General features: G+C 37.4%; 1 protein-coding gene across 1 annotated transcript in view; it reads right to left on the reverse strand.

The window, feature by feature from the left end:
- Tmtc1 (transmembrane O-mannosyltransferase targeting cadherins 1) overlaps window positions 1-23403 on the reverse strand; it is a 253580-nt gene that overhangs the window by 135799 nt on the left and 94378 nt on the right. Inside the window, 2 exon segments of the mRNA XM_047550906.1 lie at window positions 7055-7158; window positions 7900-7981. Coding sequence (XP_047406862.1) covers window positions 7055-7158; window positions 7900-7981 — 186 coding nt within the window.

Here is a 23403-nt window from a genome sequence, read left to right on the forward strand (position 1 = left end):
AGGTCAAATTCTAAATTCTATAAACTCATGATAACATAAACTATTCAAAGTACCACTTAAAAAAATATCAAAAGACTGGCGTGGTAGCACACACCTATGATCCCAGCCGCTGAGGAGGCTGAAGCAGGAGGATCCCAAGTTTAAACCCAGTGTGAGCATCTTAGAACCTGTTCCAAAATAAAAAGGGCTGGAATGTAGCTCGGCAGTGGCATTTGCCTAGTCTATGTGAGGTCCTGCATTCAATCCACTGTACCAGAAAAAGTAAATAAATAAAATAATTAAAACATAATCCTCATATAAATACACAGTAGAAACTAAAAATTTATATCACTCATTAGTAAGGGAGGCAGACAGACACTTGACAAAGGCAGTTCAAAAGAGACTTTCAGATAGGCAAAGTTTTCTTAGATATAATACCAAAAGCACAAGCAACAATGACAACAGTAAATAGATTGGACTTCATCAAAATTAAAAACTTTTTACCTCAAAGGATATCATCAAGGAAGTGAAACAACACCACATAGGAAAAAACATTTATAAATCAAAAATCTGATAAGGGACTTGCATCTAGAATATATAAAAAGAACTGTTACAACTCAATAATTAAAAGATAAATAACCCAATCAAAATGTAGACAAAGATCTGAAAACATTTCTCCAAAGACAGGAAAATGGTCAATACTCATAAGAAAAGATGTTCACCATCAAGAGCCATCAGTGAAATATAAATCAAACTGGCAATGAGATAGCACTTTACACAGACTGGTATGGCCATAAGAAAAATACAAAGATTGTCAAAAAGACAAGTGTTGGCAAGAATATAGAGTAACTGGAAGCCTCCTGTGCTGCTGGTACAGCTGCCTTGGCAAACATTCTGGCAGTTCCTCAGAGTTAAACACATGAGTTCACTTCTCTGACCCAGCAGTCCCACTCCTACATACAGACTAACAAGGAAAGAAAACATGTACCCCAAAAAACTTGTACATGGAAGCTCACAGCAGCAGTATTTAAAATAGCCAAAAGGAGAAACAAACCCAAAATATCCATTTTTATGGAAAAATAAAATGTATTATGATATATCCACACACTGAAATACAATCAGGAAGTAAAAGGGAATGAAATATTGATACCTGCTTCAATATGGATGAAGTCTGAAAACATGAAGCTAATCACCACTGAGATAACATACACAGAATCAGTAAATCTAGAAGGACAGAAATGAGATCCAAGGCTGCCTGGGGCTGGGGAACTAGGGTAAAATACAGAGTGCCTGCTAATGGGCTTTCTTTTGGGGAAGATGGAAATATTTTAAATCAATAATGGTGACGTTACACAGCTCTATAAGTATACTAAAAAGCACTATTGTATCATCATCCAGGTTAATAAATGAGTTGTATGATATACAATTTATATCTCAGTAAACTTTTTATTTAAAATTAAATTAATTGAATATGTACAAAAATATGTACATATCTACATATAAATTGAATTTTTGAAACTAATTTTTATGATGAAAATAGAAAGCAGTAAGATTAGCAAATCAAATACATATGCATTCAATATCTTGCAAGGTAATAAAACTGTAACATTAGAAGTTTTATTTTTCTACTAGAGAGAAATCATCACCACAACTATCCAGTTTCCATATGTTAAATTCTAAGATGACAGAGTTGTAAAATACAGAAAACAGTAATGATAAGGACATAACAAGTCAATTGCTCATATTACAGCAAAGGTCATGTGGCTTATTTTGTCTTATTCCCATGCCTTAATTTTTCTTAAAAGTTTTCCCATGAGGATACCACAGTAATTTTTCATCTCAGTTTAGTTAAGCAGAAAATGACAAGGGCAATATTTCCTCTGAGCTAAACACATGGAAATAAGATAATCTAAAAGGGCATCTCAGAATTAAAGCTATAAGACCTCTTGAAACAAAGGAAAACTTGATCAAGCTACTCTTAAAAGGTACTAGGTTTTTTAGTACATGTAACTATAGCAATTACTAAATGGAAAGTTAACATTCTCACCTGATAGTAATTTACTATATTTACTTTAAGAGAAGAAATAATACTTGCAATAAGAAAGCAAAGATGCTATGAAAGTTGCACAAACTTTGTAAATCCAGTAAAGGAAGTGGTTTTGGACTGAAGTCTACCTTTCAAAATTCCTAATCTAAGTCTTTGATCTACTTTGAGTTGATTTTGTGCAGGGTGAGAGGTAGAGGCTTAATTTCATTTTGTTACATATGGATTTCCAGCTTTCCCAGCACCTTGTTGAATAGGTTACCTTTTTTTGGCACCTTTGTCTACTATGAGATAACTGTATTTATGTGGGTATGTCTCTGTGTCTTTCATTTTGTACCATTGGTTTACATGTCTATTTTGGTGCCAATACCATGCTGTTTTTGTTACTATTGCTCTGTAGGACAGTTTAAGGTCTGTTAGTATGATGCCTCCTGCTTCCTTCTTCTTGCTAAGGGCTGCCTTGGCTATTCTGGGTCTCTTATTTTTCCAAATGAATTTCATGATTGCATTTTCTATTTGTATGAAGAATGTCATTTGAATTTTAATAGGAATTGCATTGAATCTGTATAACACTTTTGGTAGTATGGCCATTTTGACAATATTAATTCTGCCTATCCAAGAGCATGGGAGATTTTTCCATCTTCTAAGAGCACCTTCAATTTCTTTCTTTAGGTTCTATAGTTTTCATTGTAGAGGTCTTTCACCTCTTTTATTAGATTGACTCCCAAGTATTTTATTTTATAACTCAAAGTGGATCAAAGGCTTAGGCACTAAAACAGAGACCCTACTCCTAATAGAAGAAAAAGTAGGCCCAAATCTTTCTCATGTCAGCTTAGGACCTAACTTTCTTAACAAGACTCCTAAAGAGCAAGAAGTAAAATTAAGAATCAATAAATGGGATGGATTCAAATTAAAAAGTTTCTTCTCAGCGAAGGAAACAATCAATAATTTGAAGACAGAGCCTACAGAATGGCAAAAAAATTTTACCACCCACACCTCAGATAGAGCACTAATTTCAAAGATATATAAAGAACTCAAAAAACTTAACACCAAAAACCAAATAACCCAATCAATGAATGGGTTAAGGAATTGAACAGACACTTCACAGAAGAAACACAATCCATCAACAAACATATGAAAAACTGTTCAATATCTCTAGCAATTAGAGAAATACAAATCAAAACTACTCTAATATTTCATCTCACTCCAGTCAGAATGGCAATGATCAAGAATACAAGTAATAATAAGTGTTGGCAAGGAGGTGGGGAAAAAGGTACACTCTTGCTGGTGGAACTGCAGATTGGTGCAACCACTTTGGAAAGCAGTATAGAGATTGCTTAGAAAACATGGAATGGAACCACCATTTGACCCAGCTATCCCACTCCTTGTTTTATACCTAAAGGACTTAAAATCAGCATACTACAGTGACACAGCCACATTAATATTTATAGCAGCTCAATTCACGATAGCTAAACCATGGAACCAACATAGATGCCCTTCAACAGATGAAAGGATAAAGAAAATGTGGTACATATACACTATGGAATATTACTCAGCCTTAAAGAAGAATGAAATTATGGCATTTGCAGGTAAATGGATACAACAGGAGAATATCATGCTAAGTGAAATAAGCCAAACCCAAAAAACCAAAGTCCAAATGTTTTCTCTGATTAAGTGGATGCTGATCCATAGTCAAGGGTAGGTAGGGAAGAATGAAGGAACTTTGGATTGTACAGAGGGGAGTGAAGGGAGGGGTGGGGCAGGTGGGGATGGGGATTGAGACAGACATTACCCTATATACATGTGTGGAAATTTTTTTAAAAAAATTATCACTGTCTAAAAAGATAATGAAAAATAAATAAATAAATAAAAGTAAAAAAAAAAAAAACTTGCTCTATAATGTGACTATTTGAAGATATGCCTATAGGAAGGTAATACAGGTTAACAGAGGTCTTAAGGGTGGGGCCCTAATCCACATAAATCTTTTGATGTCCTTTTAAGAAAAAGAGACATCAGAAATCTCTCTTCAAGGCCATAGGAGAATCTAAAAAGAACAATTAAAAAATGTTTAAATTTTTAAAAATGATTTTTAAAAAGGACACAGGAAAAAGGCCAGGTGAGGACACAGTGAGAAGGGCCATCTACTGGCCAGGAAGAGAGGCCTCACCACATGCCAACTTTGACAGCACCTTTATCTTGTACTTCCAGCCTACAGCACTGGGAGGGAATCAATTTCTGTGGCTTAACCTGCACAATCTGTGATATTCTGCTGTGGCAGCCCCAGCAGATGAATGCAGAAGAAAATGTTCAATGAGGCAGACTGACACAGCCAAATGACAAACTTGGAATCAGTACAGACTCCGAGTCAGCCTCATCACAGCTAAGTCACACAAATCAGGAGATAAAGCTCAGCAGAAGAAGGAAACAGACCAAGATAACCCAATTTGAGAATCATCAGCCTGCCAGAGGCAAAGTATGCAAGCAGAGCAGAAACCCTTCTCAGCAAAGGGATTAAAGACCTTCCCCCACCCACCACCACCATCCCTCTGAAAAACGTCTGTTCTAATGCAGCCATTCTACTGGAATGTGAAAACTCATTCTCAACAACTGTCACTGGAATGTCCCTGGGTAACTATATATTTTAAGTTTGAACCTGAAGAACAGAAAGACACATCATTTAAAGGAAAGGAGATTATAAAGGTTATAGTGATTATGATATTTAATCACCTTCTATTGACTGAATTTCCCACACATCATCACTAGGATTCATACACATGCATGGATTCATAGACAGTTCTGGCAGAAATGTGAGTCTGGCAACTCTGAAAATGAACATGTGCCTTGGAAGTGAAAAAAAAATCCTAATTTTGCCAGGAATTCCACCATGGTTTGTCCATCCATCCTTCCTTCCTTCCTTCCTTCCTTTCTTTTTGGTCACCAACCAGAAGAAAAATACAACTTAACTCTCTGGGTGGCTGAGAAAGTACATCAGGAGAGCAGTGAGTCAGAGATCAAAGTCAACTTGCCCTGACACCAAGGACCTAGGACTGGTTTACTGATGGTGTAAGATATGAATGAAATAATTGGTTGGTGAACTGATAGTGGGTATTCTTGTCCCTCTCCTTCTGCCTCTTTTATCTATGCATTTTGGGTTTTAGATGCTGGGAAGCTCAGGGAGCAGGCTCCATCTAATCAAAAAGAACAAATGCTCAAATTAGGAAGACAGGAATGTTTGGAGGGAAACCAATCCAAAGTTAAATGAATTGGGGCCATTGGGGGAGAACAGAATCTAGCAAAGTTCCTTTTTATCGTAAAGGCAGAAAGTAGCTATTTAAGAAGCTATAGAATTGAAGAAATTTATCAATGAATTGCCTCAGTTAAAAATATACAGACAAGGAGCCCTAGAGATTTTGAAAGCCAGTAAAGACATCTCAAAAAAAAAAAAAAAAAAAGAAGAAGAAGAAAAGAAAAGTAGATTGCAACATTAACAAAAAGCTGAATTGGAGATGTCAAATGTAGAGAATATTTCAACATTTTGAAAAACCTAGGACACTAACAAAAATTTATAAAGTTTTTAGACTGCCTAAGAGGTAAGCCAAAACTAGAGTTCAGATATCAAATGATTTCTGGATGCATACTCAAGATTTAATTACTACAAATATATGTTTTGAAATAATGAGAATAATTGTGATACAATATTTATTATAAAAAATGTGTTAATCAAATCAGATTTCATTTTTTAATGGAAAACAGAGTCTAAATGAAGGGAAGAGAGGCTAGGGGTGTAGCTACTCTAGAGTCCTGAATAGGTCCTGGGTTCCACCCTTCGCACAAAAAGTGAAAATTAACTAAAAAATAAATAAGTTAGGCACAGTGGTATACACCTATAATCCCAGGTACTTAGGAGGTTATAAGAACCTCAAGTTCAAGGCCAGCCTGGACAAATTAAATGAGATCCTGTCTCAAAAGATAAATTTAAAAAAGGGTTCGGAATGGTGCTCAGTGGTTAAGTGCCCCCAGTCCAATCTCTAGTACCACAAAATAAATAAATAAGAACATAAACATGTAAATACATATATAAATATAAAAAGAAAAACTAAAAACTATAAAGAAAAATATGTAAGGCATAAAAAGTCATAGAAATTTACCAATTAAACTATATAAGGTAAATGAAAGGAAAGATTGCTAACTAGCATGAAAAGAAAAGACAAAAATCTATTGTCTCTGAGGGATACAAATAAGCTAAAATATAAACAGATTACTGATCAAGTTTTAATCTGAGATTTTTCATGTGTTGCAAACAAAAAATGAAGGTTACTGTCATAAAATTGTATGAGATAATATTAAAGGTACATATAAGGATGAACATTTAAGAACAGTGCATCTTAATGTTTAAAACATTATGGCAACCATATATTCTGAAGAAGTTATTAAAATTGTTAAATTATATCTGAAAGCCTCAGCAGTATATCACAGCAGATGAATAGATGAGGAATTAAACATCTTCTCAATGAAGCAGAAACACTGATCACTTCTTGACTATCTCTAGAACTTTTAAGGACAAATGATAAAATATAACTATCCATATCTTGGCAAAAACCAGTGTTCATTTCTGTTGGTCACTTAGAACCTCCCCAACAATTTTAGTCTTACCAAAGGTTATGGTGTCTTACCAAAGGTTATGGTGTCCAAAAACCTCTGGGCTCCTCTCTGGGCTTTGTTCTATAACATTTGTCAGATGAGCCACTATACAGACATGTATTATTGATAACAGTATCTAGTAAAATATTTGTTGAATAAACAAATATACCAAAGAGAACAACAGCAATAACAAAATAATAAGCCAAAACAGTCACATTTGTTGAAAAAAAAAAAAAAATCCAAATGTATGAATAGTAATTTCCTTTCTATCCACAAGCTGGATAGAACACAATCTTTCTTTAATCAAATGCAAAGTCCACCTATAATTTAATACAATTTAAAACTACCTAATTCATACCAAATAAAGTTAAAAAAATTATTTCTACTAACCTTGTAAGAATATAAGGCGAAAATGAAGCTGGATTATCCTGCTCTGAAAATAGGGGCATGGATCCTCCCATTATCCACAGACGGAAGTACAAAATGACAACCACCTTCAGAAAACAAGAAGGTTTGGTTACGAGGGCCACCAATAATCTCCTCTCTCTTTTTATGTGTGTTCTGCCCCTCCCATCAAGAAAAGGCCCTTTCCTTAAATCTGGCTTGGTTTCATGACTTATACTGATCAACAGAATGTGGTAGAAGACACTCTGTGTCCATTCTAAGTCTAACCCTCCCTGGTGAGGTCCTGCAGTTTTTGGTCAATTCTTGCAGAACCCAGTTGCCATGTTGTAAGGAAGTTCTAACTATCCTTCTAAGCAATGCTTCAGAAGATGAGATATTATAGAAAGAAGCCATTTGGAAGAGAATGGAGGTGTCCTAGCCCTTATGATAGTTGAATGAACTTGCCTGAGACCTCAACCAAAAATTATGATGATTAGGATAATCACCCTCCCAAACTAAAGCACTTAGAGCAGATATATAGTTGTGGTATTTAGGCTACTAAATTTGGGGGCCATTTGTTATGCAATAATAGATAACTGATAGAGCTTCTGCCACCACCTCTAGACAAAAAGGAGCATTAACATCCTTGAAAAATGACTTGTAAAATACTGTGTGTCTCACATATACCTAGAACAAAACATACCTTTGAATGCTCTGCAACACTTATGGCATATAAACTGTTTGATAACAAGATTGCAATGCTGGAATCTACTGTCGATTCTGTCAAATAAACTGGATTGTGTCTCTGAGCTGAGTTAAAATGAAAAATTCTTGATCAGATATATACTTACATAACTTATGACCAAAACAGCCCTTTTTAAAAATGGTCTCATGGTAAGCAGGAAATTTCTATTGCTGCTTGTTGTCAGATGCCTGAAACAGGAAAGGAAATAAATCTTAAGTAAGTGTTAAAGTCTCCTGCATAATATTCCCTTTACAATGAATATGCTGCAGCTCTGAGAAAGGCTGTGAAGGCCCCAAGCTGAGTGTGGCCTCTGAGCCAGCACACCTAGGTTTCAACACTGCAGTTCTGCTGCTTGCTACCCATGAGACCGGGAAAGTCTCTTCCCTTCTCTGCACAGCACTCCTTCTCACTTGGGAGGATGATAACACCTACCTCACAGGAAAGTTGTCAATGAGCCAATATGGAAGGGAACCAAGCACTGACAATTACATCCCATCTAACTTCAAAGAACCCAGTCATTCTGACAACTATGTGGTTACTCAGTCACAGGGTTCATTTACCTATTCATAGTAATGTCTTTCACCCGCAAAATACTTCACCAATGTCTTACCCCTAAAGACAGTGCTAAGGTTACATGAAGTTTAGAAGTTTTTGCAAGGTTGCAGAATTAGTGAGCATCAGTGGTAGAATCAGTCACCTACATATGAAGAACAATTTTCTCACCTTGCTATGGTCCTTGGAATCAAACTAGTTTACAAGAATGTCAACTTCTGGAGGGGCAGGAACTTATGTAGACCCTGCATCTACCACAGACCGTTCAATCTTACAAAGTGGGAGCTGTGAGTATGTACATGTAAGATATGTGATTGAATAGCTTTAATAAAGACAATGAAAGGGAAGCAAGAACAGCTATCAAAAGCCCCAGCTGAAAACACACAGCAAGTTGTGTCCACCCACAAAGAAATTTCTACATATTAAAGTACAGAGTGGAGAAAACAAATCAAATCACATAATTGAACAAGCATTTCCCGCTTCATCCTTATTCCCCCTACTTATTTTCATTGTTTTCTTCTACTGCTCTTAGTTCTATTTTTCCTCAAAGGATTTCTCCCCAGCATAGCTTAAAATTTGCATTTGAACGAGGTCTCTTCACATAAGGAGAATATTCTTTAAGGAGAGAAATCATTTTGTAATCATTTTGTAAGACCCAAATGGGTTAGTATTTCACAAATAAACATTCACCTGGAGGGCTTCTTACAAAATATATGTGCATCCTTGGCTGTGTAATAAATGTTTCAAAACTGTACAATGACAGCCTTACTTAAAGTCAAATCTCTTCCTTTACACTTTCCTTTTCCTCTTCCTGGTTCATAAATAACTTTGGAAGTAATATATGCTCTGATGTGACTTATGGAGTACTTAATAGAGAAAGTGAGGTACCCAAAACACAGAATAAAGTCAGTTACTAACAAACTTTGCACTGGATCCATCCTCAGATACTGCATTTAAATCCCTTTCTTCTCCCTGAGGCACCAACATAGTGCTTGGCAAGGAGGAAGACCAGGTACCGTCAGCAGTTACCTCAAATGTGCCAAAGGGTGCCCTGACATTGTACATGAGGTTTTGTGTGTATTTGCATCTGTGCATCTTTCTAAGCAAAGTCCTTGGCTTTGATGTTCAATGTCTCTAAAGTCTGAAATCCTAAAAAGAAAAAGCACTGCTAAGAGTCCATCTCTCAGCTTTGCTACTACTATGATTATCATTTCCAGTCCAAGTCAAACAACACTGGAAATTTTTGCTATTCCTTTACAAGGGGTAAGATAAATGGCAGCAGGAAGGCAAAGGGGATGAATGACAGATGGCTGAAGAAGGTGCTGGGGAGGGCAAGAATCACAATACTTAGGAAGGAAAAAAAAAGGACTTCCTGGGGTAGTCTGCTTATGGAAGTATTATTTCTCAAGTTCCCTTTGTTGCTTGTTTATTTTTAACATAGTGGAAAAATTAGAAGTGGTGTTCCTTTCTATAGAACAACAAACCACAGAGTTTAGGATTTTTTCAATGTTAAATTTAGGTGAATTCACCATATATTGTTTCACTAAAAGCTTGCTATGGTTATTTCAGTAAGTTATTCTTACCAGTATCCTCTGGTTTAGAAATTCTTGGAGAAATTCCACTTCCTTAAAAAGTCAAGCTGAAGTTTCCAAATGAGTCATTCTTAAAATGTAACATCCAAAGCAATCAATGAGAGCCCAAAGTGGTACAAAGGATCAGTGAACGAAAACTAAGACTTCTTTTCAAGATTTCTATTTCTAGCTGTTGAACCAATATTAAATGAGAAAATAAGAAAAAGGACATGGCATCCTTTTTTGATAAATACTAGGACAGGGATAAGATTCCTAATCTCAACAGAGTGTATGCCACGAGCTCATTTCTCTGAATCCTTTACTCCTTTCCACTCCCATGATAAAACTGAACAGAGGAATGTCCCCCATATGCCCAGTAATATGGTCAGTGAGGCAGAAATGAAAAATAATGAATAGTAATGATATTATTATTAGCAATAATAATAAAACAGCTAACAATTAATATGTGCCAGACACTAAGTGGCTCAAATGTAATAACGTGGGCTTGAGATGTAGCTCAGGGTAGAGCACTTGCCTAACAAGAAGTGATAATTGAATATTATATCTAATTTTCTCAGCTACATATTTCAATCATAAGATAAAAAATATTATCATTAATATTTTCTGATTTCATTCAAATTCTCCACAGTTTTCCTTACAAAGTCAGAGAGCATGCCAACCCAAACACCAAACCACTGACGAAACCACTAGAAAGAGAACAAAGGTCCAGAGTTCTATTTCTTTGCTTTCATCCAATTTGTTGCATGACTTGGAACAAACTTACAGATGTTTCATTTTCTTCCTTTATCAATGAGAATTGGGGCAAATGGTTTCAAGGTCCCTTTCAGGTCAAAAAGATTGTGGTCATTGGATGTTCTCACCAACTGATGACATTACAAATGAATGAAGATTTTAAAAAAAACCTGCTACATTTCAAGAAAATTGAATATCAAAGGATCAGAAGGAAAGCAAGGATTAGTTGATCCTCCACTTTGAGTAGATCTCAATATAATTTGCAGTTGCATATACAAATAGTTTAGTATAGCTTATTGGTATTGACAAAGTATGCATTTTAACTGATTTTTATTAAATAAAAACAAGAAATCAAGATTATTCAAAGTAAATTCTCTAATTTATGCTTCTACACATGCCACATTTTCTGATTACTAACTTCTACTTTCCCAGTTGATTCTATGCAAATCTTCAGAGCTAAAATGTGACTGCTTCTTGAGTTCATTCTCCATAGTTACTTAGTCCTCAATGCCTACTAAAGATCTTAGCAGAGATCAGAACAACTGCCACCCTAAATCATCCACCCATAATCTTAAGAGTTCAATGAATGCTTGGGGGAAACTGTTTTTTGTTTTTTTTTTCTTTTGTTGTATTAAAGAACTGCATCCTGGGGCACCCTACCACTGAGCTACCTCTCCAGTTCTTTTTATTTTCTGTAGCGAGACAGGGTCTCACTCAATTGCCCAGGATGGCCTTGAACTTGGGATCCACCTGCTTCAGTCCCCACAGTATCTGAGATTTCAGGTATGCACCACTGCCCAGATAAATGAGTATCTATTATTATAAGTTGCTGTCCTTTATTAACACATAATTATCGTGCCAATACATACTCCATACATATGACAAAAATTCTTTGTTTGATCACACTTTATTCAGGCTCCTGAACCTTCTTCTAAGTCCACCTGTGCATTTTCCCATAAAATCCAGTTTCGACAAGAACTAAATCAAACAAAAACAAAACAAAACAAAACAAAAAAACAACCATCCACACTTGATATCTGACCACCTTACATGTCTGATCGTATCCTTCGCTCTCCATCATCCCCAAGGAGTGATGTCTGACCACCCTTGCCTTTACAAGAATCCTGTTAGGTGAGGTTAGCCAAAATCCCCCCTTAAACATAAGGGGGAACTTCTTTTAGTAATCTGCCTTCCAGTGACCCTCCATCCTGCTCCCTGGCTATAAATATCTACTTGCCCATGCTATATTCAGGGTTAGGCCCAAACTCTCTCCTTTGTTGCAAAATTCTACAACAGTGACCCCTGTACCTATTGCCACAGGCTCCCTCCACCTTGAATAAAATCATTATAACCATGTTTTAACAAGTGTGGTTTGAATATGTTTTTCACACATATAGCAAGATGATCAAAGATCAACAAATGCTTAGTGACCTGAACAGTTTAAAAATTTTTATCTTGGTGTAGAGTTTTTTGAGTTCTTTATATATTCTGGAAATAGTGCTCCATCTGAAGTATGAGTGGCAAAGATTTTCTCCCACTCTGTAGGCTCTTTCTTCACATTGCTGATAGTTTCCTTTGCTGAGAGAAAGCTTTTTAGTTTGAATCTATCACAGTTATTGATTCTTGCTTTTATTTCTTGTGCTATGGGAGTCCTGTTGAGGAAGTCTGGTCCTAAGTCAACATGTGGAAGATTTGGAACTACTTTTTCTTCTATAAGATGCAGGGTCTCTGGTCTGATTCCAGGGTCCTTGATCCATTTTGACTTGAGTTTTGTGCAGGGTGAGAGATAGGGGTTTAGTTTCATTCTGTTGCATATGGATTTCCAGTTTTCCCAGTACCATTTGTTGAAGAGACTATCTTTTCTCCATTACATATTTTTGGCACCTTTGTCTAGTATGAGAAAATTGTATTTATTTGGGTTTGTGTCTGTGTCCTCTATTCTGTACCATTGATCTACCTGTCTATTTTGGTACCAATACCATGCCATTTTTGTTACTATTGCTTTGTAGTATAGTTGAAGTTCTGGTATTGTGATACCCCCTGCTTCACTCTTCCTGCTAAGAACTGCTTTAACTATTCTGGGTTTCTTATTCTTCCAGATGAATTTCATGATCGCTTGCTCTATTTCTGTGAAGTACGTCATTGGGATTTTAATTGGAATTGCATTGAATCTGTATAGCACTTTTGGTAGTATGGCCATTTTGACAATATTAATTCTTCCTATCCAAGAACATGGGAGATCTTTCCATCTTCTAAGGTTTTCTTTAATTTCTTTCTTTAGTATTCTGTAGTTCTCATTGTAGAAGTCTTTCACCTCTTTTGTTAGATTGATTCCCAAGTATTTTATTTTTTTCGAGGTTATTGTAAATGGGGTGGTTTTCCTAACTTCTCTTTCTGAGGATTCATCACTTATGAAAAAAAAAGCATTAGATTTATGAGCACTGATTCTATATCCTGCTACTTTACTGAATTCACTTTTGAGTTCTAAAAGTTTTCTGGTGGAATTTCCCGGTTCCTCTAAATATATAATCATGTCGTCAGCAAATCAGGATAGTTTGAGTTCTTCTTTTCCTATTCGTATCCCTTTAATTTCTTTGGTCTGTCTAATTGTTCTGACTAGAGTTTCAAGAACAATGTTGAATACAAGTAGTGAAAGAGGGCATCCCTGCCTTGTTCCAGTTTTTAGGGGGAATGCTTTCAGTTTTTCACCATTTAGAATGATATTGGCCAAGGGCTTAGCACAAAAAACTCTACACCAAGAATACAAATAATCCAATCGACAAATGGGCAAAGCAAAAGAACAGACATTTCACAGAAGATCTACAAGCAATCAACAGATATATGAAAAAATGTTCAACATCTCTAGTAATAAGAGAAATGCAAATCAAAACTACCCTAAGATTCCATCTCACCCCAATTAGAATGGTGATTATCAAGAATACAAGCAACAATAGGTGCTGGCGAGGATGTGGGGAAAAAGGTACACTCATACATTGCTGGTGGGGCTGCCAATTAGTGCAACCACTCTGGAAAGCAATGTGGAGATTCCGTAGAAAACTTGGAATGGAACTACCATTTGACCCAGCTATCCCACTCCTTGGCCTATACCCAAAGAACTTAAAATCAGCATACTACAGTGATACAGCCACATCAATGTTCATAGTTGCTCAATTCACAATAGCCAGACTGTGGAACCAACCTAGATGCCCCTCAATTGACGAATGGATAAAGAAACTGTGGTATATATATACAATGGAATATTACTCAGTCATAAAGCATAATAAAATTATGGCATTTGCAGGAAAATGGATGAATTGGAGAATATCATGCTAAGTGAGATAAGTCAATCTCAAAAAACCAAAGGACAAATGATCTCACTGATAAGCAGATGATGACACATAATGGGGGGTAGGAGGGGGCAAGAAAGAAGGAGGGACTGTATAGAGGGAAAAGAGGGGTGGGAGGGGTGGGGGGAAGGGAAAAATAACAGAACGAGTCAAAAACTATTACCCTATGTAAATGTATGATTGCACAAATGGTATGCCTCTACTTCATGTACAAACAGAGAAACAAGATGTATCCCATTTGTTCACAATTTTAAAAAGTAAAAAAAAAAAATTTATCCTGCCTCCTTTCAACCTCTTTTTGTGTTCTCTGTTATCCCTACCCTTCAGTACTAGACTAGGGTGCAAAATTATACCAATAAATAATAATATTGCTATATATGGAATTCCTTCTAGAACACCAATCACAACTATTAAATTCCCTTTGCTCTTTCAAGATAATGAAGGATATTAATAAAGTCTCACAGACTCTGAAAATAATTTGAACTCAGAGCTTTTAGAACAGGAATTCAAAAATGCTGCTTTTCTTTGAAACACAAAAGATTTCTCAATGGAACAAAATTTAACAAAGATAAAGCTCACATTAGAAAAGATTACAAGCTTAGCAAAAACAACAGAAGAAACTTAAGTGTCTCTGGGTTTCCTCTTTAACACACTTGCTTGAACCCAGAAGGACCTTCTTTACATCTAAATAGACAAAGGCATTCTACAGAGGAGCCGCCAACCTTTGATGTCTCCTTTGATATTCAAATGCATATTCTGAAGGGAAAGAGCTACTATCCTAAGACAATTGCCTTTCTCAGACTTGTCTACTCAGAAGACCAAATTGACCTTCCATGCCCAACTCCAAAGCTCTGGTAAACTGTTCTTAGAGAAATTTAAAACTCTTAACTTGTCATGTTATTTACAAAGAAACATGTAATTAGATTATCATGCATAAAATATGGAAATAAAGCCTAGAAGACAGGGGAATGTGGTTTCAGTTCTCTTAACCATCCCCAAAACTGAAGATAGTATTAGAAGGGTACTGGAAGGGAACAGAAGAGCTTGGGAGTGTTATGGGAGAGGAAAAAAGATGAAGTCGAGAAAATGTTAACTGAATTGGAAAAGGTCATGGCCCTTCGCTGTCAAAGGTCAAAGAGGTCAAACCTCATTAATTAAGTCAGAGGATCCAATTTATAGTCCCTCTACAATTAATTTGGTCAACAGTCCTGATTTTAATTCTTTCTACAAGTAATAGCAAAAATTCAGCTTTGGTAATATCGGCCTTATCTCTCATTAACAGTTCCAGGGCAGTTTCAACTCATTAGTAATAGGGAGTACTTAATGCACTACTATGTGCCAGTAATTGTGCTCAGCACCCTGCCCTTGTTATTTCATATTAGCCCTTTGAGTCCACACTTGCCCCCATCCAAATAAAGCTGCTACTTATTCAGGGTCTCATAGCTGACAAGAGGCAGTAGTAAAACCCAAACATACATCTAAAACCAAAGTATTCACTATTCTATATGTTCACTAGAGTCCGAGGCCACAGACCTGACTCTGGGGGTGCCAACACATCAGATCTTGTCACTTGCACCAAAAATCAAATGGGAAAATTGTGAACAGCAGAAAAGAAACTTTAGCCAATGTGGCCATAATGGAAGGACAAAGGGGAACATTGTTTCCAGCTGACAATGACTTTGAAGCTTTACAAAAAGAAGATTGAGGGCAAGGGTTGGGGAATTGTATAGTTAGAGGCACAGCACAGTTGCCAAAGCAGGTGATCAGCAGGCCAGGTCTGATCTGTTATCTTACCAAGATTGGTCAGCCAGTGACTTGTCAGGGATAAGAAAGTTTTTGTTGCCTGAGTGGTAGTTTGAACTCATCACAAAATGTTTATCTATCAGACCTGGTGTTTCTGAAATTCAAAGTGATTCAGAGCAAAATGGAGACAGATGCAAAATGGAGGGAGATAATACCAAGTTTCTATCCTGCTTTGAGCTTCGAGCTACCCATTGGACATTCTCAGGCCCACGTGACAAGAATGAGGACTTGTTACAATTACAGCCCAAAACTAAAATGAAACTAGGCTGCACATTTTCAACACAGATTACGGATGATCCCCGATTTACAGTGGTTCAATTTATGATAGTTTACAATGGTGCAAAAGCAATAGGCACTGAGCAGAAACCATACTTTGAATTTTGAACGTTGATCTTTCCCTGAGCTAGTACAATACACTCTCATAATGTTGGATGGCAGCCACCCACCACAATTCCCAGGAAATCACATTATCATGAGAGCAAACAACCAATACCCTACTAAATTGCTAAGGTGCAATGCTCTGAAGGTTACGTGCACTGCACACATTTTCAACTTAGGATATTTTCAGTTTCCAATGGATTCATCAGGACACAACTCCATTGTAAGCTGAGGAGCATCTATAGTATTAAATGGCATCTCTGTGTAGTAACAGCATCGTTACATCTGTCTCAGTGCATCTGTGAACAATATCACAAACTGGATAGCTTTTAAAGAACAGGAATTTAACTTTTTACAGTTCTGGAGTCTAGGGGGTCCAAGATCAAGACACTGTCCTTTACTGTCTGGTGAGCACCTTCTTACTGTATCCTCACATGGCATGAAAGCAGGAGACGAAAAGAGGTAAACTTTGGAGCTCTTTTGTTGTTGTTGTTGTTGTTCTTGTGGTAATGGAGATTGAACCCAGGAGTGCTCTACTACTGAGCTACATTTCAAGTCCTTCTTATTTTTTTATTTTGAGTTAGGGTTTTGCTAAGTTGCCCTGGCTGGACTTGAACTTGTAATCCTTCTGCCTCAGCTTCCTAAGTATAAAGAGAAATGGACAGTGGACAGGTAAGAATGCCCCAAGTGACAATGACGCTGACAACTGGGAAGATGACAAGTGAGTCGGGTGAGGAAAGCAGAAATACAACGCATTTCTGCGGCCCATTGTGGAGTTTGGATATACTTTGATGGCAATGAACAGTCAGTGAAGGGCCTTCAGCACAAAGAGAATCTGAGCTGATTTCCAATGGCTGAGAGTCAGCACTGTCTGACACTGGTACAGTGACTGCTCTAAAGTCAACAGCAAAGAATGGCCCAGCGGTACCAATGGTGGATACCAGGAAGAATGGTAATTCTGGAAATTTCTGAGATATCAGATCCAGAAATAGATGAAAGGTTTTAGCCCAAGTAGTTGAAAAGATGTTACAAGAATAAGTAAGAAAAGCATTGTTACATTTATTTAGCAGAATGATGTAGTTGTTAAATAATTTCTTATCTACTTTAATCTTTTGTTAATTGGTCATTAGTTCTGAATATATAAAAGTTTTCTTCTGAACAGAATACTTAATTTGCCAAAAGAAGAAACTTCTGCAAAAGGATACATATTGTCATGCAATCCTGTGGCATTTACATGTCAAAAAGCCTTCAATTCATTCTAACATTAATCCTTGAAAGATCCTCAGAGGTGGCAGAAAAGGGAGCACTGTCACTGTGTCACAGATCTAACCCCTGTGAGCAGTGTGTATGGAACCAAAGTTGAGACTCCTGATGGACAATCCAATATTTTTTGAGCTGCACCACAGTCTCCTCTTTGACAATGTATTCACTTGTTTTCCCTTATTTTTATCTATCCAAACATACTGCACATCAGAGGCTCTGCGAAATCCATGCAATAAAATCACTGATACTTGCAACATACATTTGTACAGGCATACAGGTAAACCTTAGCAGTAAGAGAAAGAATGAAAATAGCAAATAATAATATAATAACATTTTCTGGGCCTCATTGGAATATATGAGTTCATAAACTCAAGTACAATTAAGCTAGTGAAAAAGAATATTCAATATTGAAATTGAGTAAAATAGAAAAAAACATTTCAGGTCAACAACAATAATAATAGCAGCTACCATTTAGTGATTGCCTTCCAAGCATCCCAGGCATGGTTCTAATTAATGTATGTGTTCCCTTAGCACACTTCTATAAGATGAGAGATGTCAATGTCTTCTATTTGCAGGGGGAAAATGGAAGCATTAATGGCCCAATAACTTGCCCCAAGGTCCCACAGATAGTAAGACAACAGAGTCAGAATATAAATATAGCCTGTGCCCTTGCCCACAAATGTTCTTCTATGTCTCACATCATTGACAGCAAAATCTGCACCTTCCCAGGGGGAATGTTGGAAATGCAAATACTACTTTCAGGAGCATACACATCAATGACACATCTGAAGAGACAGGAATTCACGATATCAAGAAATAAGTGATCAATGTGTTAATTTCTAATTAACAAAAGCCTGCCATAATTGCATCACCAGGAAAAGTGATAAGCTATTCAGACGACTTTTGACTTGACAAGAACAGTATTGGGAACTGAGTGAGGTCCTAGAAGCAATATATGCAAGGAATAAAGGCATACATTTGACATCAAAATGATAGCTAACATTTACTGAGTGCACACTGTGGGCTAGAAACTTTGCCAAATACGTGTTAACCCTTTAAATACATAATACAACAACAATGAAGCAGGTGTTATTGCTTTGTTTATTTCATAGATGGGGAAACTGAGGCATTAAAAAGTGAACAGCTTCCCTGGGATCGCAAAGCCAGTAATAAGCAGGACTGGAGCCTGAACCTGTGCACTCTGTCTCAGCCCACACTCTCAACACCCACAGCACCTCTCTGTACTGACTGCGCTGCCCCAGGACCAAAGGAGTTCAGAGAAGGACGAAATCAACATGGACTGGGAAAGGAAGGGGATCTGAAGAAAGAGATGAGATGGCCTCAGGGGAAGAGAAGATTTGAGTCTGGGGAAGCAGGAGGGACCAAGAGGAGCACTCCCCCGGTAGCTGCCTGAGGGCAAATGAGCAAAGAGGACAAGAAGAGCTGCCTGTGAACACAGCCTGGGCAGCCCCCCGCTCCTGCACCTGTGTACTCCTGAAAATGTCTCCAAGTCAAGAGTCTAAATTGTGAATAAATGGATGTTAAAATGGAGGTTCAAATCCTGAAAGCTTGAATAGCAGCGTGATATTCCTAAATGACTGATGATTCCATCTCCCTTTTGCTCAGTGATCAAAGTGTTCTCAACCTGACAGCTCTGTCCCCTAAGCCAGTCCTAACTCTGTCACTCGAGTTACTAAGTTCCTACAGGGGGAAATAGAGAAGGAAATGCTTCTACTACACCTCGTCCCACATTCTGGACACAGACCCACTCCTGAAGAGTTTCAAACCTAGTGGTTACTCCGCACAACACTAACTGGACACCACTGCAGTCAGGAGAGGTCGCTCTGTGTTAGCAGCCAGCACTGGTCTCTCTTCCACTTGTTGCACCTGTGTGGAATGCAGGCCAGGCCAGTCTGTTGGTCTCTCTCTCTCTCTCTCTCTCTCTACCCAACTTTTATGCTTGAACTTAGACTTGGGTCTGTGTTACAGATCCAGGCAACTTAGATTTAGGGCAGAGAGGTGGGGCAGTCTCACTTCAACCTTTAACCAAGCCACTTTCTCCAATCCAGCTTTCTGTTAGGGATCCCCAGTTCCCTCCCCATTCCCAACATCCTCATCCACAGACTCTGAAGCAACTTCATGGTAGCTGACAGCAGAGGCTTTCACACACTCCTGGCTTCATGCACTGAGTTCACTCATGGGCCAAGCAGGACATTTGGCAGCCTGGGCTTGCTGCAAACCACGGCTCCTCCAGAAATAGATGACCTCACTGCACTATGCTCAGAGCCCACAGTAGAGTGGCTGCCTTATAACCCAGCACCACTCACAGGAAGTAATCAATGTGGAAGAAAAGAAACCTTTTCTTGGTCTAAAGAGACACACTCAGAGACCAGAGAATTTCCATGGCCACTGCTAACACCCTCAAACTGACTGTCAGAGCTGCAGGGACTAAAAAGTGGGAGAATCAAATCATTCCTTGCGCAAGCTTAACAAACACCTGTAACATTCACTTTCTTACAAGAATCAAGCCTTTTAAATTTACTATTATTATTCTAGGGATTGAGCCCAGGGGCGCTTTACTACTGCACTATATTCTCAGTCCTTTTTATCTTTTCTTTTAAGAGAAGGTCATGCTAAATTGCCCAGGCAGGTCTTCAACTTGCGATCCACCTGCCTCAGTGTCTCAAGTCACTGGAATCATAGGTGCACACCTCCTACCTTGAAGGGATTCAAGTTTTATTTCACTCAGAACTCTATATTTTCCATCAAAGGCAAATACATTAAGGGAAAAAAAAAAAGTGAAAATTGTGAGACTTCAACTCTTGTCAGGTTTTATTTTTAAATTCCAATTCTCACTCACATTGAAAGCTCCTGAGGAGAAATCTATAACTAAGATTTCAGAGTAAAAATAAGAATCATAGTGACTCTTAACACAGAGAACACACAGCATACAAACAATTGTTATTCATAATGTCAGGGTTTTACTGCTTACATAATATATCTATCAGTATTGTGGAAGTTAGACATTCACAGTCTACAAGATTTTTTTTTAAAAGGTAAACTTCCTTTCTAATTTCCTGCTAAACTTAAGAAGCCAAATTAAAAACATAATATAAAAAATATAAGTAACCATAATATAAAAAATCTAAGTAGAAAAGTTTTCCAAGAAACTAGAAATTCCAGCCTCAATCATATTATTATTTACATATTTAATTATATTCATTTATATTTTACTTATATTTGTTGAAGAAAAATTTGGAACATAATTTTATAATATTGCAGTAAGCTAAGTTTTCTGTATCTCCATGTCTGATGCCTTGGTTTTCAGGGGGGTTTCTAAGGGTCCCTCATGCTATGCTCTCAAAAGTCAGCACTTGATATTACAAGGACAGCTGGGTACAGTGAAAGCACCACAGGCCATGGAGTCACAGGGACCTGGATCTGAATCTTGACTCACTCAGTTGCAAACTTGGAGAGTAGGCAAGAGGCGGTCTCATGAGCCTTCTCTGGAAAATGGTCATAATTTGCACCTTATAAGGTTGTTGAAAGGATCTCAATGAGATGACATATGCAAAAGGCTCAAGACAGTGTCCAGCACAAAATAGCAACTGAAGTGGCCATTATTAGAAGAGTGACCATAATTCAGCAGAAAATGGTCGAATGCTATGGCCTGTCCTTCATGATCACAAAAAAATAAGGAACTCAAGGAAAGGAATTGTACAGAAAAGGCTTCCATCTCTCTCAAGGTCTGTCAGCTCCCTTCTTCCTGGAAGGAGAAGGGAAAAGAATAAAGTATTTCCCCAAAAGACAAAGCCTCCATGTGGCTTTCCACATTCTTATTCACCCCATTCCTTTAATTCTGTTCAAATACAGAATCATACACCCAAAGGTGTGTGAGGCTTGTGAGTACACATGGAGCAGGCTGAGGAGAGGCTGCTGAGGTGGCCTGTCAGGGCTGAAAAACAGCCTGGACTCTGTTGAACCACCAGTGTGAGGAGGCACAGGCTGAGCCTGCCTGATTACCCCAAAGGACAAAAGGTGCCTTCAACTCAAACATCAGTTGAGTTGAACTCCACCATGCCTCATGCCCACAACTTTTCCTATGTCTCATAAAGATCCCCTGTTGACCAGTAGTGGCCCTGATCTATTACGATGTCTCACCCAATAATTTCATTGTCCTAATGACTTTCACAGACTTGCTTAATCTAATCTTTCCATTTTCTTTGCAGCCAGTTTCATTTGCTTACTGACATATTACCACATGTTGCTGTATTTCCAGCTACCAGACCATGTTCAAAGTAACTTAATGTTCAAATGAAGAATAGCATCGGTTTGTGTCTTAACTCAGCTGAGTTTCCCTTGCACATTCAGCACAGTGCTCTGTTCAGTAGGCATTTAAGTCAACAAACCAAATTTTTAAAAATCCTATGCATGCAAGTCTTAACTCTACCTTTACAAACTCTGCTGATATCAGGACCCAATTTGAGACTCTTATTTTAAAAAATGTTTTTCTCATTCTAAATTTAGCAAAAAGCATTCTGAACATTTTCCAATGTAAAGTTTAGATTTTCATGCATGTGACTAGATAGTCCTCAAGGGTGACCAACCAGGAAAATATGGCTAATAACGGAACTTTTGAGTACTAGAACTTAGAAGATCCTGGGAAAACCAAGATGAGGATGAGACAGTGACCTTGAGTGCCATCTTCTAGCAGTTAGTACTACACAGTGAAATAAACTGCTGAGGAACCATAAACTCTACAAAATTAAAACAAAAATTTAATTTATTCTTCTTCTTTGCCCTGGACACATGCTCTCTCTTGATTCATGACTCTGTTCCTGATAGAAGGGTGTAATCCGAAACAAGTGCTTCTCTGGTAGAACACATCTATTAATTGGTTCAGCTTGTTAATTCTGAACATATGAAAACTAGTATTTTCTCATTCATGCTTTTCAGATCTCAGAAAAATCTTTTCAACTAACTTGGATGAACCTATATAAGGTATCCTTTATAACATCATTTTATTGAAGTAGCAAAAGGGAAAGGAGAAAAGGGAACAACCAGAGTTTAATAAACATTCAAGACTACACAGAGTCCCCTCTATGTACAACCAGTGGAACTGTAAAGAGTAGATTTAATGAACTGTGAATCTGCATGATTCATTGTAGTAGAGACTGATATTTCAAAAGCTAAATTTGAATCAAGCTTATACCATTAATTATAAGGAACTTGATGGGTCTTGATTTTAAAACACACCATATCTATAAATGATGGGCACAACTGTACCAAAATAATTAATCTTAGGCATAAATAACCAAAAACCAAATATTCAAACATCTTGCCTAGTATACCAAATTTGGTTGAGGACCAGAATAATATAATTCACATCAGGCCCTCAAGATGTGTTGCAGACAAGAACCAAGTCCAGTTCTTCTGTGAAAACAGAAGAGCTGACAGGAACACATACATCCCTTCGTCTAAAAACAGTTACCATTTTCCATTCTGGGACCTAATGATTTTCAGTTCTACCTTCAAGAAAAGAGCACCAATTACTGTCTCTAATTTTCCCATGTTTTTCTTTCTTAGCTAATCAATCTAATGGACTTCAGAATTGAGGTTATTACAAATAAACATAAAATAAAATTTGCAGCGTGAAGAACCCTATTTCTAAATGGCTGTTAAATTCACTGTGATTTTGTTGTTGTTTTTGTTTATTTTTGTTTTTACCATATCCAAACAGGGCCAGTGAGCCTACTCACCAACAGAACATTACTCTGCAGTTCTTCCCATATTTAACAAGGGCCATAAAACATGCACAGAACCACTAGCATCCAAATATGGTACGTGAATTAATCCTAATTGTGTGAGCCATCCTCACAAAACTAGACAATTAATTTCTTTATTTATTACAAGGCAACTATTTCTATCCTTACACTATTCTAG

The sequence above is a fragment of the Sciurus carolinensis genome, chromosome 4 (assembly GCF_902686445.1).
Source record: "Sciurus carolinensis chromosome 4, mSciCar1.2, whole genome shotgun sequence".
Lineage (NCBI taxonomy): Eukaryota > Metazoa > Chordata > Mammalia > Rodentia > Sciuridae > Sciurus > Sciurus carolinensis.